Source organism: Xiphias gladius, chromosome 5 (assembly GCF_016859285.1).
Source record: "Xiphias gladius isolate SHS-SW01 ecotype Sanya breed wild chromosome 5, ASM1685928v1, whole genome shotgun sequence".
In the NCBI taxonomy this organism is placed as follows: domain Eukaryota; kingdom Metazoa; phylum Chordata; class Actinopteri; order Istiophoriformes; family Xiphiidae; genus Xiphias; species Xiphias gladius.
The window spans coordinates 17,721,100-17,736,722 of NC_053404.1; the positions used below are offsets into that span (position 1 = coordinate 17,721,100).

Sequence of the window (15,623 nt, forward strand, 5' to 3'; positions counted from 1 at the left end):
TTTTTATTTTTTTTATTTGCTGCTTTCATTACATTCTTACAAAAACACTTTTAAACATACTGCACACTTTTTTTTAAGAACACCATCAGTGTATTTCACTCTGGACCTGATAAAGCAGCGGTTATACAGTGCAGCAGTTGCAGTATACATACGCGTGCACAGTGTTTGGTGTACATATTCTTGCATTACCCATAGTGCAAACTAGTGATGGCGATAAAATTCAAGAGTATACTTTCTGTATAAATTAATGTATTTATAAAAACATTTTTAAAAAAAACCCACAAGATCCTAATAATGGAAAAGTAATATTGTGACCTGAAAAGTAACCTGAAAACATTTATACTAGAATTACTTCAACAATGTTATAGTGAGGTATATTAATCAGTGAAGTTCCTTGCACTTGTTCTGGCTGCATCATTCATATAAAATAAATGTAAATAATGGCTATGTGATTAGAAACCATAAGAACAGGAGTGGATTATGACACGGATTCCTTCGTCACATCCTACTCATCATTAATCACGTCATTACTGTCCAAATAAGTGACAACAGAACAGAAAGTCTGAATCTGTGAATGGCTAAGTGCGCACACAACAATGACTTAAAACGAAAGTAGACAGAAGGCTGATAGTCCAAGCACTGAGTATTTAACAAACCCACTCAACTGGTCTCCAGAGTTAAGTTCATCGTTTTGGTTCTGAAGGCAAAGACTGAATCCTGACCTGTTAAATACAAAACAGTTGAGTGCGTTTTAAATGACTTTTTGGCTGAGGCGAGTGCAGAAGGTTACAACTCGTCTGTGTCGTCTCGGCCAACGTGACACTCTGTTATCTCCTTCGCAATGCGTTCTGCTATCGCTCGGCTGCTGGCCACGATCAGCCTCCGAGACATCAGATCAAACGGTCCACCTGGTCAAAAAAACGGGAAAATAATAAGAAATACTGTGATAAAGTTGAGCATCTAAGAGACTTATCGTTTGGTCTATGACGAATTTTAAGCAGTGTATGCTTAAAAATGTGTTTACTAGGAACCTGAAAAACCCTGCTGTGGTCCGGGTCAAACATTATCCAGTGCCAGTTTCTAAAATGTGAGGATTTGCTTCTCTTCTCTGTTTTATAATCACTTTAAAAACTGAATAACTTTTGGGTTTGGACTGTTGGTTGGACAAAACAAGCACTTGAAGATGAGAAAATAATCTTCAAAATAAATCAACAATAAACAATAATGGTTAGTTGCAGCCCTAGCTGTTGTGCTGGAAGATCCACAAAAGTCCACGTTTTGCTGACAGAGATTTGTTACAAGGTCTCTTGTGTCCTGATCAAATACATTTCCTCAGTTTATAGCATTGCACTGTTTACTTTGGGTTTTTACACGACAGAAAAATAATACTGACGATATGGCCTAGAATGATTTATTATTGCGTCGCATTTTTTCAGCACTTCCCAGCGGTATTTAAAAACAGTTCCTAAAAATATAATTAATTAAGGTGACCTGGATCTGGACAAGTCGTTAAAAAAAAAAAAAAAAAAATGGATGGATGGATTAACCAATAATAAAAAGAAAGATTAATTTAAATTAATTTCTGTTTTTGCTCAAATGGACACTTGCCTATAATCAGCCGATGAGCTCCCTAGCTACTGTAGCTTACATTAGCAACAGTGTGTGCGACAGCTACTACAGCTGCTACAATCCACTGTCGCAACAATCCCGTTTTAGTTAATAGGTGTGTGATGACCGCCCACAGTCACATATAAAAACACCGAATAACTAAAGCAGGCAAGAGAAAATATTCGTGACTTTTTCTAAATCAAATTTAAAGACTTTTTAATCCCTTCTAAGGGCTTTATTCACTTATTTATTTTAGATATAACCTCACTGTCATTAGTCTGCACTGATAAGTGGCTGACTTTTTAATGTGAGGGCAAATATATAATTTTGTGTCTACATTAAAAAGTCTTAGGTTTGAATAGTTATAATTTTTTTTTGTTATTCATCACAGAATTAAACAATGCTAGTCATTATGTCAACGATTCAGCATGTACCGGTATTAATTACGCTACCCAGTCCATGAAACAAGCAGAAAGCGTTCATTTTGAGATGCCTGGGCGTATAAAAAGCAGATTGGTCAAGTGAAGACGGGGGCAATGAATTTGTGAGATCGTGGTCTCTTTCTCATTTTCAAAATTTCACACTAAATGGGATCAGATTTTGATTAGAAGAGCTATAACCTTCAGGTATCGTCCAAGGAGGGGAACTGTTGTGGACGCAGCTCTTTCACCTCACATCACCCCTCTGAGATGAACACACAGAGAGGAGTGTCTTGGCAGAAATTGAGGGTGTCGTTACTTTTTTTTTTTTAATAGGACTGCTATTGTCAACAGCACAGCTTCGACTTGGCAAACACTCTTTTGCAGAGTACCTTACAGCTTCCTTTGCATCTTAAGTCATAGGCCAGCTGTTATGTCAGTGGCAGTGTTGCCCAAACTTATCACATTGCTCAAACGCTTCCTATTTTAAGTACAGAGCCAGTAGCTGCCCTCTCCTCATCTCTGACTGTTTCACAGGCATTTGTAAGCAAAATGAGATATAAAAACCAATACCAACGAGAATTAGTAACAATAAAAAAAAAAAATTCATAAACATTAACAACTTCTGTTGCATTTGCACTGAAAGAACAGCAGCCCATTCTCATTGCTTTGTTCTATGAGGCAATACTGCGGTTTTTCCACAAGTCGGTCACCCCATTGCCAATCATCATCATTTCAGTGACTCAGCAGCCTTTGAAAAGTTTAGCAGAAGTGGTGTTCGAAGAGCTCACATTTTATCAACAACTCACCTGAAATGTCCATGATAACTCCTCCAGCTTCGGTAACAACCGCCGCCCCTCCAGCCATGTCCCAGCAGTGGATGCCCATGTGGTAGTAAGCATCGGCCGCACCGCATGCTACCAGACACATGTTGACAGCTGCACTGCCCGGGGAACGGATTCTGTGGATGGAAATGGGATGTTTGCTCTGCATTTGGCTGCACGTGAATTCCAGATGGTCTTGCCTTTATTTGGTAGAGGCCGTAGAGTTGAAGGACGGGAAACGTGGGTGGAGACAGCGGGGTATGACATGCAACAAGGGTCCCCTGGCCAGGAATTGAACCATGGAAACTTTGGTCATGTGGTATGTGTCTTAACTATTAGGCTACTGGGGTGCTCCTGTATCTAGTACTTTCAAAAGTCCATTCCTGTGCTGGATTCAAAGAGGGACGCATGCCTGTTAACTAGCGTTACTGTTTCTATTTTTTCCACCAGTCATACCACAGCTGTATTAAATTACTGAAAATGTCAACAAAAATTTCATACTCCTGCAGCTTCACATTAAAAGTACTTAACTGTCAAAACCCGGGGTGACTTTTATTGTGAAGCAGTCATAGGAGAGAGAATTTTTTTGTTTGTCACAGAGGTAAGTGCAGACCAAAATAGACCTGAAAACAGCTGAATCAATTCATCGAGTAGTCAAATCGAAAGAAAATGAATTGTCAACTATTTTGGTAACTGAAAAATCATTAAGATAATTTTTTTTCAAGGAGAAAAAAAACAAACAAAAACAACAACAACAAGATGTTTTTGGCTCCAGTTTCTCTAGTGTGAGGATTTTATGCTTTTCTGTATTTTATATCGTTGTAAACTGAATACCTCTGCGGTAGAGACAGAGAGACAGAGAGTTGGTTGGACAAATCAAGCTCTAAGAAAATGTCACTTTGGGCTCTGTGACAGGCATTTTTCACTATTTTCTTTTATTTTATAGACTAAACGATTGAGATCGCTATTGATTTATCATATATCTGTTGATTAACAATAATCAACAGATTAATCAATGATGAAAATGTTTTTTTCATCAGCGCACAATTTCTAGATTTTTAAAAGAAGTTATGCAACACAAAGGAGCAACCACAGTGAATTTTGAGATGAAGAGTTATAGGTGGACATGACATACCTCCAACTCCTCAGCAAGATAATCACTTTACTGTGTCTTGCCGTTATGTGAAAAAGTATTTGCATCGTGTGCAACATAAAAATCAGATTGCAGTTGTTCATACCATGATGGAAAAAAGCCAATTACTAATTACACTTGTTGCTCTTCTGTTGTGTATCTGGCCAATTACCTGCTCAGGGACTGTTTGCTGTTCTATTAAACCACCATTGCTGTTACCACCGGTAACTACAGATGTCACCAAATCAACCAGGACTGAGATCTAAATGGATTACAACTTGGTCATAAGCGCATATTTACCCATGTACAGGGATGGTGAGGATCGTCTTGATGTTGGCCAACATTATTTTGAATTGCTCCGGATCCTTCTTGAAGCCCATTTCTGTCAGTACCAGAGACTGGTTGATATCTTGGATGAAAAACAGAATAAAACATTACCATTCCACAAATGACAACCATGTTAACTCCTCTACAGAAAAAGAGCCAGGTTAGGAAAAGACAGAAATCACAGTTCGTAATGTATAACTACTGCCTCTGAGATTTCCCTGTGCAGACTTGTTAGTACAAACAGAAAATCTTGCTGTGATTCTGCCTCCACCTGGTGGATTTCTTACAAACTGCAACACCAAAAGTCTGGTAGGATTATAACCATTCACCTTGTAGTCCAGACACTTTGATAGGGACTCCATTGCAGAATGCTCCTTTCCCTTTCCGTGCCGTGTACAATTTGTCCTCAATGCAGCTGTAGACAATCCCAAACTCTATCTGAGACCAAGAATCAGCAGAGCGAACAGCAGTGATTAATGTGCTGTGGGAGGAGGGCTAAGAATAGAACAGCCATGTAAAGACTGAAAACTTCTGTGCTACTGATCAGAAAAGCAATTACTATGTTAATGTTTCTTACAATTAAGACGCTACAGTGTCAACTACTTGTGGTTCAAAAAAAAAAAAAAAAAAGCCTACCTCTTTCTTCACAGTGAAGCCAATTGATACAGACACAAATGGGAACCTGCACAAAAAAAAAATTAAGATATGAAACATTTGTTTAGTGAACTCCCTTTAGGGTTAAAGCTCAGAGGAGTCAGTTTCTCTTATCAGTTCAGTTTCATCTACATTGTCTAATTATCCCAGACAGAGAGGACAATCCAAGAGAGAACCTAATTAAAAGATAAAAATAGTTAAGAAGTGACAAAGATAAAGCCAAACCGGTACAGTATCAGTACTGAGTTTCTCAGTGGTTCATACGGTATTTAAGGGCAGGCAGTAGTACCTGTGAACAAAATTGGTGGTACCATCGATGGGGTCGATGATCCAAGTGGGACTGTCGGTCAGGACACTTGGTGCGCCTGCTGCTACTGACTCCTCACCTATGAAGCTTCAAAATCACAGAGACAAAAAAAATAAATAAACAAATGGTCATTTTTAGTCATGATACAACAAATAAAATTAATGAAACCACTGCACCTGCTGTGTTTACTCTCACATTTCCACTAGTCCATAATATGCAATATTATTTTAAGTACAGTTTCCACTAGCCCGGAAAGCAAGGCTGTAGTTCCCATGGAGTACACTGATGTCATATCCTCTGTATTTTTATGTAATTTTGGGCATTTGAGCGTCCTGGGGATGCAATCACACTAGGGGAACATCCGACAGGCTGATTCCAGGATTTTAAGACTCTACATTTAATTTAGACTATTCTTTGGCTGACAAAAACAGATAAATCAACACATAACTAGAAGGATTCCTGGCAGTGTAGAGAAGGCTTTTTCATATTTACAATTAGCATTTAACCGATCAAAAACATTTAGACACTTTATTTCTTGGCATCTAATAATGTTTTTTTCCTGTTTATTTTCTATATGGGGTTTGGTTTATGACATTAGTATTTGTAATGTAATGTACTTAATGATAAGAACAGGCATGAACTTTCTTGATACTACAAATTATAGAAAACTGTCATCCAGGTTGCAAAAAAAATAATTGAAACACGTGAAATTAAGCATTAAATAGCATGAAAAACTGAACAATAAACAAGTAAACAAATAGCACAAAAACTAGGACCAAACTTTGAGAGACTGAATAAAGATAAAGATAAAGATGGCCCCTTGGTAAAGTGTAGTCATATACCTCCTTTCATTTCCACGTTGGCTTGTCAAGTACCTGTGTGTGGGGTATTTTTCCTTGATGGACGATATGATAAGCTGCTCCACTCTCTGGTCCGTCTCGGTCACCAGGTCAACGGGTGAGCTCTTCTGCATGACGGCGATGTCCGTTTGGAGCGCCTCACGGATCATCTGGCGGAAGCACGACGACGAAGGCAAAACTCAGCAGGGGGATTTGTTTTTGGTTTTTTTTTGCATGACAAGTTACATCTGCGGTTACATATTGATGGCAATGAAGGGTCAGAGATGACTAGGAATAAACTCCGAGTTTATTGCAGATCCCTGTTACCTTCTCCAAAAAAGGAAAAAAAAACCATTTTGTACAAATGATAGCTAACATTAATCTACAGATCATGGATGAAACTGAACTAACTGAAATAAAACAGAAACAAAACTGACTGATTGTGGCATTAGCATGGCTAATGTTGTAAAACCTTTTCGCTCATAGTAAATTAATTTCCAGGGCACATAAGTAAAAAAATACAGCTTCAGTAGCGCTTCCTTACCTTCCCAGCCTTTTTGGTGACCTCCACACAGTGGTCCATACACTCTAGCCAAGGATCGCTCATGTTGACAAGGAGGAAGAGCAGAAATATTCACAGATACGGACCTGTTAACATAAGCCGAGACTTGGAAGGGACTGTAACAATTACGGCGGAATTCAGTCCGCTTTTAAATAGCTGTTTTTGGGATACAAGCGGTGAGCTAGTGAACGGAAAAAAACTAGGTTAGATAATTAGGGACTAAATCACTTAGCAGGGCGAACGGGAGCTATTTAGCTAAATTAGCTCCCTATGCTAGTTAGCCTTTAAAGGTGAGGAGGTGGTGGGAATAAACGGGCCCTGAGTTTAAAGACAACCCCGGCAACAAACATAAAATAGACGGTTTTGCGAGGCTGCGTTGTAATGAATCTCGTTTAACGTTACAAGGAGCCGCAATGCTAACGAACCCACCTCCAGATAGGCTAACTGCTTCAATGTTGACTTTACCCTACCAGAGGGCGGGACTACAGGTAGCTCTCACCGTCATTGGTCAGTCACTGCCACTGTGGTTGTGAAGCCGCCGCTCTCATTGGCTAGAAAGCTGTAATTTGGCCTCACGTGAAATTCACCGAAAGTCCCCGCGAGACAGTGGAGTCCTTTGACTGAGGAAAAAGTGCAGACAACCGAAGAAGAGCCTGCAATAGAGGAATATTTCCACAAATGTATATGCATAGGGTTTTTGTTTTGTTTTGTTTTTTCTAATATGCATTAAATGGTTTGAGCAAGTCTGGTAGTTGCGGTACATTGTCTTGTATTGGTTTGGCAAGGTGTTTCACTGGAATAAAATATAAATACAGTATATGTTGAAAACAGCTACACTATACAGTGAATGTATGCATATACAGGTATGCACTGGTATAAAACCTGCAGGTATAAAGTACGAGAATACACAAATTCACAAAAACACAAGCATCTGAACCTTTATCTGCAAATCTACACAGCAACATAGTCTTAAACTGCTGTTTCTTTTTTTTTTTTCTTTTTTTTTTTGAGGCATGTACTATTTCACTAAACGGTAATATTTTACATAAACCTTTTTTTTTTGTGGCATTTTAAATAAATCCATACAATAGCTGGTGATAATTCCATGGTGTGAATTTTACCAGAAAAATGTACAAATATATGCATGTTATATGAGAGGGTGTGGACGGGGGCCACGGACAAAAAAAAAAAATCACTATGAAGTCGGTTTAAAAGATGGTTTGGGAACCTCAAGTGAAGATATGATAAACATACAACCCCCCTTCCAGTCCAGAAGGTGGCAGCAGCAACAGTGTATGTGATAATGCACATACAGTATGTTGGCTTCCTCTTTAAGGAGAAGGATAAACGTCAACCATGATGTTGTGCATAGAGGCTTTTAGGGGCTGCAGGCCACTTCAGGTGTTGTTTTGAATGTTGAGTTGACAATGAAGGATGTAATCCATGTTACCTAAAACTTCTCAAAATTGCAATTTCCTGTATGCGCAATTGCTCGCAGTGTTTGCTCGCAGACACTCTAGGTCCTTCTTCTTATCTAGATGGGAGCTAATTCACTGCCCCCTCTCCTGGGTCGAGATGACAAGACGACAAGGCTCCTGAAATCAGGAGAGCACCAAGCCGAGGAGTGACAACACCCTCGAAGACAGGGGGAAATTAATTCAGAAAAAAAAAAAATATATATGTATGTCTGCATGAAAATGACTTTTGACAACATCTTTCTGTGAGATATTACACACTCTCCTCTTATCAGATCCAACCTGCTCTTTCAGCTTTACATCTTTCCCATCAGGTTTGAACTGATGAGTGGAGCGGCGCCAAATGTTTGACCTGTCTTCTTCTTCTTTTTTTTTCAATCATAACATCAAGCGAAATAGTCAGTGGTCCTGCCAGGAAACGCAGCGATACATGTGCCGAGACACCTCGGAAAACCAGAATCATTTCTTCTGCTTTACACTGTGAAACTTGTCTTAGCCAGCACGAGATAGTTGAATGAGAGATGAAAGGTAGTAGCGTTTTGATTATTAATGTTAAGCTTCCTTTGACTTGAGTTCATTATTCATACACTTCCTCTAATGGCATGATATTGGTTCTGCTTTCAAGAAAGAAAAAAAACACATATTGTACATTATAGAGAAACTATTATTATTATTATTACAGGAAATTTCGAGACAGCTTATATGAGCATAATTCATTTTGTCAACAGAGCATTTATGAAGCCTGTGTGTTAAATCAGGGCTTTTGAATTTGCTTTCCTACGCGCTTGCCGTTTCACGAGCCTTGTTCTTTGAGGTCCCATTCAGAGGCTTAACCCCGGAGCATTTTCTGTCAACGAGCTCCAGCAGCCCCATGGAGACGCTCTGTTCCTCCTGGGCCCCGAGCGCTGACGACGAAATTAGCTCTAGGAGCACGAAGGCGCCGTCTCACCCTTACCGTCTCGCAGATCTCACCTCGGGCGAGGCCCCTTTTTCCTCCCAAGGAGGTGGCGGGAAAAATTCAAAATCATTTTCTATCAGCACTCAATGCGATGTCTGGCAGCAGTTAGGCAGACATTCAGTCCAGTTCCTCCGACCTAGAGTCGTGGGGGTACTTCTTTTGTTTGTTTGATTTGTTTTCTTTTTGTTTTATGCTTTGAGAGAAGTCGGTGGATTGAGAGTGACATTCAGCCTGTCACAGGAGAGTAATTGGAGGGCATTTTTCTGTATAATTGGCGACCAACAGCATACATTGACACATATCTGAGGTCTCTCTTGGGTCCTCCCTACAAGCCCTTTGTGGATACTGCATCCTGTGTATTAACACAAAACAAAAGTAAAAATAGAGCAGATGAAAAGTGTCATTCACACTTTCACAGTAACAGTCCGCAGTAAGCTGTGATCTCTCTTGTTTAGAGAGGAGACAACAGTGTCCCAAGCCGAAGCCCGAGTTTAAAACCGAATGTCATGATGTGTGGGGGGCCCGACGTCTTAACGACGGGGGGGGGGGGGCAGACTAACGGAAGCAAATGCAGAATCACGGGGTAAAACGAAAAGACAGAACCCGCGAAACTAAGCCGGGAGAGAGTAGGCTTCGTCTATGAGCCGGCAACCCGTGCGGTACAAGACACTTCCTGGAAATAAAGCGAGGTTGACTCGGCCACGGATGAAGCGTTCGATCCGCCGCTCAGCCGCATCCGCCGGTTGGAAAGTACTCGGATCCCCCCGTTTCTTAAGTAAAAGCGGCGGTACCGCAGTGGGACAACGCGCAGGACCCTTGCACACAAAGAAGTACACAAACTGAGAATGAAAGTCTTGTAAAATGTACTATTTTCAGACTGTTTTAGTATCTTTAAAAGCGCCAACGGCGAAGAATGGAGAGAAGCAGTCGCAGGGTTGCGCTACGGGGTTGACCCGCGAGGAGTAGCGAATCGGGCCGGTAGCGCGGACGAGCCGCAGACCCCCCCCCCCCCCAGCGGGCGTCTGCGGCATTGCAGGTAGGCTCACGCGAAATCCGGCACTAGCAAAGAGCAGATAACGCCAGAAAATAAGAGGCAGACAGTCTTTTTTTTATAAAGATGAAAATGGCCTCGAAGCAGCACGTTTCACGTTCCCATTGCCACCAAAACTTTCCGTTTCCCGCTACCTTATGAAGTGACATGTGCTTTCTTCAAAAATAATACTGGAGGCTCATTTTTGAGACATAAGCATTTCCCTCTGAACGGAGTTTCATATCACTATTGACTGTGTCCAATAACGCAAACAACAACGGAGATATTTCTTCCTCTGGCCCCCTGGCGCCATGTTTCAGGGAACAGCTCACACTCTGTTGCGGGTAGATTCTTAATGGTGCCATAATGGGAGTCATGTGGATCTTTTTTTTTTTTTTTTTTTGCAGCAGGAGGCTGGAAAAAAAACAAACAACAAAAAAAAAAAAAAATGTCTCTGCGGGTTGGTGAGGAGCTGTGTTTGTCAACCTATGAAGGGCAGCCTTTCTCGGGCATGTCAGCCATTAGCCCCGGGAGGAGGGCATACATCACATCACACCGCGGCGGGACTCAAGTTTGGCCAGAAAGCGTTTCCCATTACGGCCATGGAGCCATTTGTTGCAATCCAAACTTCTGCAAGGATAATGGTGAGCATTTACTTTTCGAAGTTTATTCAGACAATTACTAAAAACTGGGCATGTGTACCTATTTATTCACATGAAATTTAATGATAGCATGTGCTATCCAATGCAATGGGGGGAAAAATGTGTATTTTTTGTGTATGTCCTTGAAATGCTAGAAGGTTTGTTGTTGTCTAAGGGTCAGTCATCATCATTTCTTACATTTGTTACAATGTGTGTGCGTGCGTGTGTGTGTGTGTGTGTGTGTGTGTGTGTGTGTGTGGGGTGGGGGGGGACAGTCACACGCCACAAGATAATTAGATTTCAGTTAATCACAAAGAAGACAACACACACCCTGTGTGCTGCCGGGAAAGTACCTGCTGGCCTGGAGTCAAATCCAAAACTGATGGAATTTTTTTTGTTTGTTTTACTTATTTTTTTTGGATGATCTACGCATATTTATTGTGGAGCAATGAGGCGGCCCGGGGTCTCACCATCATGACCTCCACTAGGACACTTGGGACCTTCGTAATGATCAACGTGACTATATGTAAGTAATTCCTTGTGACAATTCCGCATTTTTTTTTTTCTCCTTCTTTTGATATACCACACCCAAAAGTGAAAGATAATGTCTTCTTTCTTCCGTCATTGTGTCCTTTTCAAAGGGTTTATTCTGCTTCAGCTCTACGGTCAACTGACAGCGCAGCTTGGCACAACTCCCAACATTAAGCACATTGTGATCGGAAGGTGTTACAGTTACATCGCTCTAGTTGACCCCAGCTCAAGGTAATGTACGGTGCAGCGATTTGCGCCCGTGTCACAACATTTCCAATCTTGAGTGGGACCCCATTTGCAAATCTTGACGACTCCAGATGAAATTTCACGTCCCGACTCTAGCTTTAACACCAACGACTTGAGCCTCAGAGGCTTGAAGGACTTGACTTTCCTCCTAATGTCCAAAGCCAAAGAATTTTGGCCGGAGCCAGCAGCTCATTAAGAGTCCTGTGTGGAAGCCACATGAAGGGGCAGTAACACACGCTTTGATGTGATCCTGAATCAGATTTTTGTTTTATGCGCCTCTGTGGAAAGAAAGAAACTGAGTCAGAGATGGTAGTATGAAAAAGATATTTTATTTAATGGGAAATTCTAGGTTATTTCCATTCGTGTCTAGTTATAGTACAGTTGATCACTTTTGTTGTATCTCAAGGGGTGATAAACTGTGCCTACATTTTTAAATGACATTGAGTTCAGCCTCATTTAGGCCTTGAAACCCAAAAATTAGTTCTTGGGCTCTGACTTGGGAATTGAGTATCTACATACAGTCTGATGACTCTCCCCACCCCTGGCATACATGCACCAGAAACATTAGGATTGCAATTTACAATTATTTTCATGATTGAATAATCCACTGGTTATTTTCCTGATGGGTCGATTAAACACTTGGTCTATAAAATGTCTGAAAATGGTTAAAAAAAAAAAATAAAATAAAAAAAAGTCCATCCCAGTGACATCTGTAAATCTGTAAATCTGTAAATATCTTGTTTTGTCCAAACAACCCAAAGGTATTAAGTTTACAGTTGCGGTGAAGTAAACCAGCAAATATTCACAACTGAGAAGCTGAGGCATTTTTCTTGGGGAAAAAAAAAAAAAAAAAGTTTCAAAATGATTAACAGAAAACTAAAAAAAAAACAAACAAACTAAAAACTAGTCTAAAAAACATCATCTTTATCTGTAGGTATGACTGTGAGGAGATCTGGAGACAGTTTGAGGAGGCGGTTGTGGGTCAGTCTTCTTGTAATGTGACGGTGGAGGATTATCACCAGATGTTTTATGCAATGCCACAAACGTGGCCGTGTGATAGGGTGAGCAAGATCGACATTTTAGCTCCGCAATTGGACACGTGTCCATCATTTTTAAACGATACCTCATTGGATTTAAAAAATGTTTGAGTTACAATTTGCCCTCTTACTTCTTAGTTCCTCTTCTGGAGTAAAACCCGGGCACTGATGCACAGCTATGCGGCGGCTCGTCGCCACTTCTGGACGCTGGAGGACACGCTGGTTGGCTTCATGTTCAATGACCTCGTCTGGTGTGGACAAGAGGAAGACCACGGTAGTCCTTTTATCGTGTGTTCAAGACCGAGGCATTTAAAAGAGGTCAAAACACTAAAAGTGTAAAGAACAGTCGCAGTGAGGAGAGATTAACCTGCCAACTGCATTTTGAATGTTATCAAGGTCATGACGCTCTGCTATGTAACCGATAGCTGTGAATGTGACTCACAGGTCTTGATTTCAGCTCTTGTCCGGAGTGGTCGGCGTGTAGGAATCATCCGGTGTATTCCTTGTGGAGGCAAGCGTCCCAGAATGTGAGTTTAATGTCCAGACCGCGGGACAGTCGCATCGCCACTCTTCACGCACGGCTGTGCGGTTTATTATTCATTTGCAGCCTACTGTTCCGAAACCGGTTTTGAAATATTGCTCTCCTGTGAATCTCCTCATTCGTTCATTAGTTTGCAGAAATGGCATGTGGCAACATCACTGTATTACTGAATGGCTCCATTGTCAGCGCCTTCAACAGGAAAAGGTGAAAAAAAAAAGAAAAATGAATGAAGCAAATATGTTGCTGTTTGTGTTTGTTGAATATGTAACAAATAATCTGTGTTTTTAATCTCACAGCATGTTTGGAAGTGTTGAACTGGACAGCCTGAATCCACAAAGGGTGGATTATGTCAACATCAAGGTGGTGACCAATCTTGAGGGACCATATATGTGAGGATAAAAACAGCTGACACTTTGTAAAAATGTAACATAAAGTTATAGTCAGATAAAAACGGTGGCATTTTCTACGTCTCCCTCTATAAAGGGCTTTTGAGTTATGACCAATGACTTTTTCATGGTTGATAAATGATTTTCATACTAATACTTTACAGACTGGTTATAAGCCATTAAGAAGAGCAACAATGGGGTTGCCAGGTTTTGAAAAATCCCTCTGCTCTTGTCTTTTCTGCTCCTAAATTCATCACGAGAACCCACTAATGGTCCACTTCTGGAAAAAAACCTGCAGGATCAAACTCCATTCTTTACTTTATTGATAATGAGCAACTGCATAAGTGAATAACTAAAGCTTAAAACCCGGAGGTATCTATGAATACATTTTCGACATTTATGACTGCACTATCTTGGAACGACAAGGCTATATCTTGTTGAGTGCAGGCGTAATGACAATTCAGTTGGATCGAATTGAATTATTACCAAAAAGAAAGGACGTTTTATCAGAGCCAGGCAGCCCAAAGGTTGTTCTTTTTCATAAACAACATTCATAAATGTTCATTTGTTACAGCTTATAAAACCTCTGACTTAAAGGACGACTTACCAAAAAAGTTGTATCCATAAATGAGTTTACAGTTCATGGCCCTTGTTTTTCTCTTCTACAGAGAATCATGTAGTCATGGATCCATTGTAGACCTGATCCAAATCCTCCAGTCCCGAGGGTTCCGCTGGACTTGCACGGACAACGACCAGTGAGTGACATCCAAGACCTCCAAATTAAATGCTAAAACACGCTGATTGAACATGACCTCTAGAATGACACATGGAAGCGTTTTCTGACCTGGCGCCCCACTTATATATGTGACTTTGTTTTTTCCAAAACTTCCAAAACAAATCAACATAAATCCATTATATGACGTGACAGCACTGTTGTTAAGGTTCGGTTACGTTTAGGGAAGGATCATGATCAGATACTGTTGCTCTTTCTTGATAGGGCATCCTGTTGACGCCTCACTCAGATACACGTTTCGATAAATAGACAGATAGGCGGACGTGTAGAGTGTTAGAATTGATACAGATCTTGTTCTTGTCCTTGTAATGAACTTCCTGATGAAAGCACCCCGGAGTAAGAGAAACCATTTATCTCCACAGGACCCTGATGATCCTTCAGTGTATCCAGGACCCCAAACAGTCATCCTGCCGGACATGTGCAAACAGCCTGTTACACAGAAAGAGCCTCACGTCAGACTGAATCACCTACACTTTTTTTTTTTTTTTTTTTTTTTTGTAGTCTGATATCGTTATTTTGCAGTCGTACACTCAGTGAAGGTGGATTTAAATAAACATGATTTCAATGTAAATTCATATGCGAATAAAAGAATAACCTGAGACCCTGATTACTGACATCTTTAGATGCGGGTCAAGAAACGGGCTATTCAAAAGACTTAAAGCAGAGTGTTTTCTTTATACCCCGTACTTTTCATCGATCCATTTCAGGTCTACGCATAAAGCCTCTTGGAGTGCGTTTATGTTCTTACTGCCCTGCTGGTTTGAGCACATTTAGCTGAAGTTTATTTAGAAAAATTCACCACATGAGACAAAAATCCGCTATATTTTTACAGAGAGTCCAGTCTTATTAAAGAGCTTCCCTAAGTCAAAATCAAGATGATTTCAATTAAATGACCACACGGTAAATTAGTGACCAGAAATTCTAGCACCAAAAAAAAAATGCACACGTCACTTAATGGCATTGGTCAAATGGGGGTCCAGCAGCTCATTTTCGGGGCCCGATAGCAGGTTAATCCAGCCATGTCTGACACACCCCTCAGTGTTTAACAAAGGTCACAGCCCCTCAACGTCTCATGTAATCCAATCTTTTTTTTTTTTTTTTTTTTTACAATACGTAGATACTCATCTTATCAAAGCCACTGGAGTTTGATTTGAACCATAAAATACTTGTGATTACACATTTAGGAGACATGGAGGCCCTGTTTGCTGGAATGGTTAACCTCTGTATTTGGCCCTCCGGCTTGTACGCAAAGGTCTGTGGCTATTCCATGACCTTTGAATTACAGCGCACAGGCATCTTTTAAAAGCCGATTA

At 40.6% G+C, this 15,623-nt stretch overlaps 2 protein-coding genes across 2 annotated transcripts; one reads left to right on the forward strand and one right to left on the reverse strand.

Annotated features, from left to right (window-relative positions):
- Positions 1–273: 273 nt before the first annotated feature.
- LOC120790208 (inositol monophosphatase 1-like) lies at positions 274–7,160 on the reverse strand. The gene is made up of 8 exons (XM_040127564.1): positions 6,655–7,160; positions 6,147–6,280; positions 5,254–5,358; positions 4,947–4,992; positions 4,640–4,748; positions 4,284–4,392; positions 2,837–2,988; positions 274–908 (listed from the first exon to the last, which is right to left on the reverse strand). Exons 1-8 carry the CDS (start codon positions 6,715–6,717, stop codon positions 787–789), a joined length of 840 nt encoding a protein of 279 aa, XP_039983498.1. The 5' UTR covers positions 6,718–7,160; the 3' UTR covers positions 274–786.
- A 3,450-nt stretch (positions 7,161–10,610) lies between these two features.
- Positions 10,611–14,779, forward strand: LOC120790041 (ADP-ribosyl cyclase/cyclic ADP-ribose hydrolase 1-like). Its single transcript, XM_040127293.1, has 10 exons — positions 10,611–10,779; positions 11,223–11,302; positions 11,418–11,538; positions 12,488–12,614; positions 12,729–12,864; positions 13,035–13,117; positions 13,262–13,335; positions 13,428–13,520; positions 14,186–14,272; positions 14,673–14,779. Exons 2-10 carry the CDS (start codon positions 11,251–11,253, stop codon positions 14,770–14,772), a joined length of 873 nt encoding a protein of 290 aa, XP_039983227.1. The 5' UTR covers positions 10,611–10,779; positions 11,223–11,250; the 3' UTR covers positions 14,773–14,779.
- Positions 14,780–15,623: the final 844 nt, after the last annotated feature.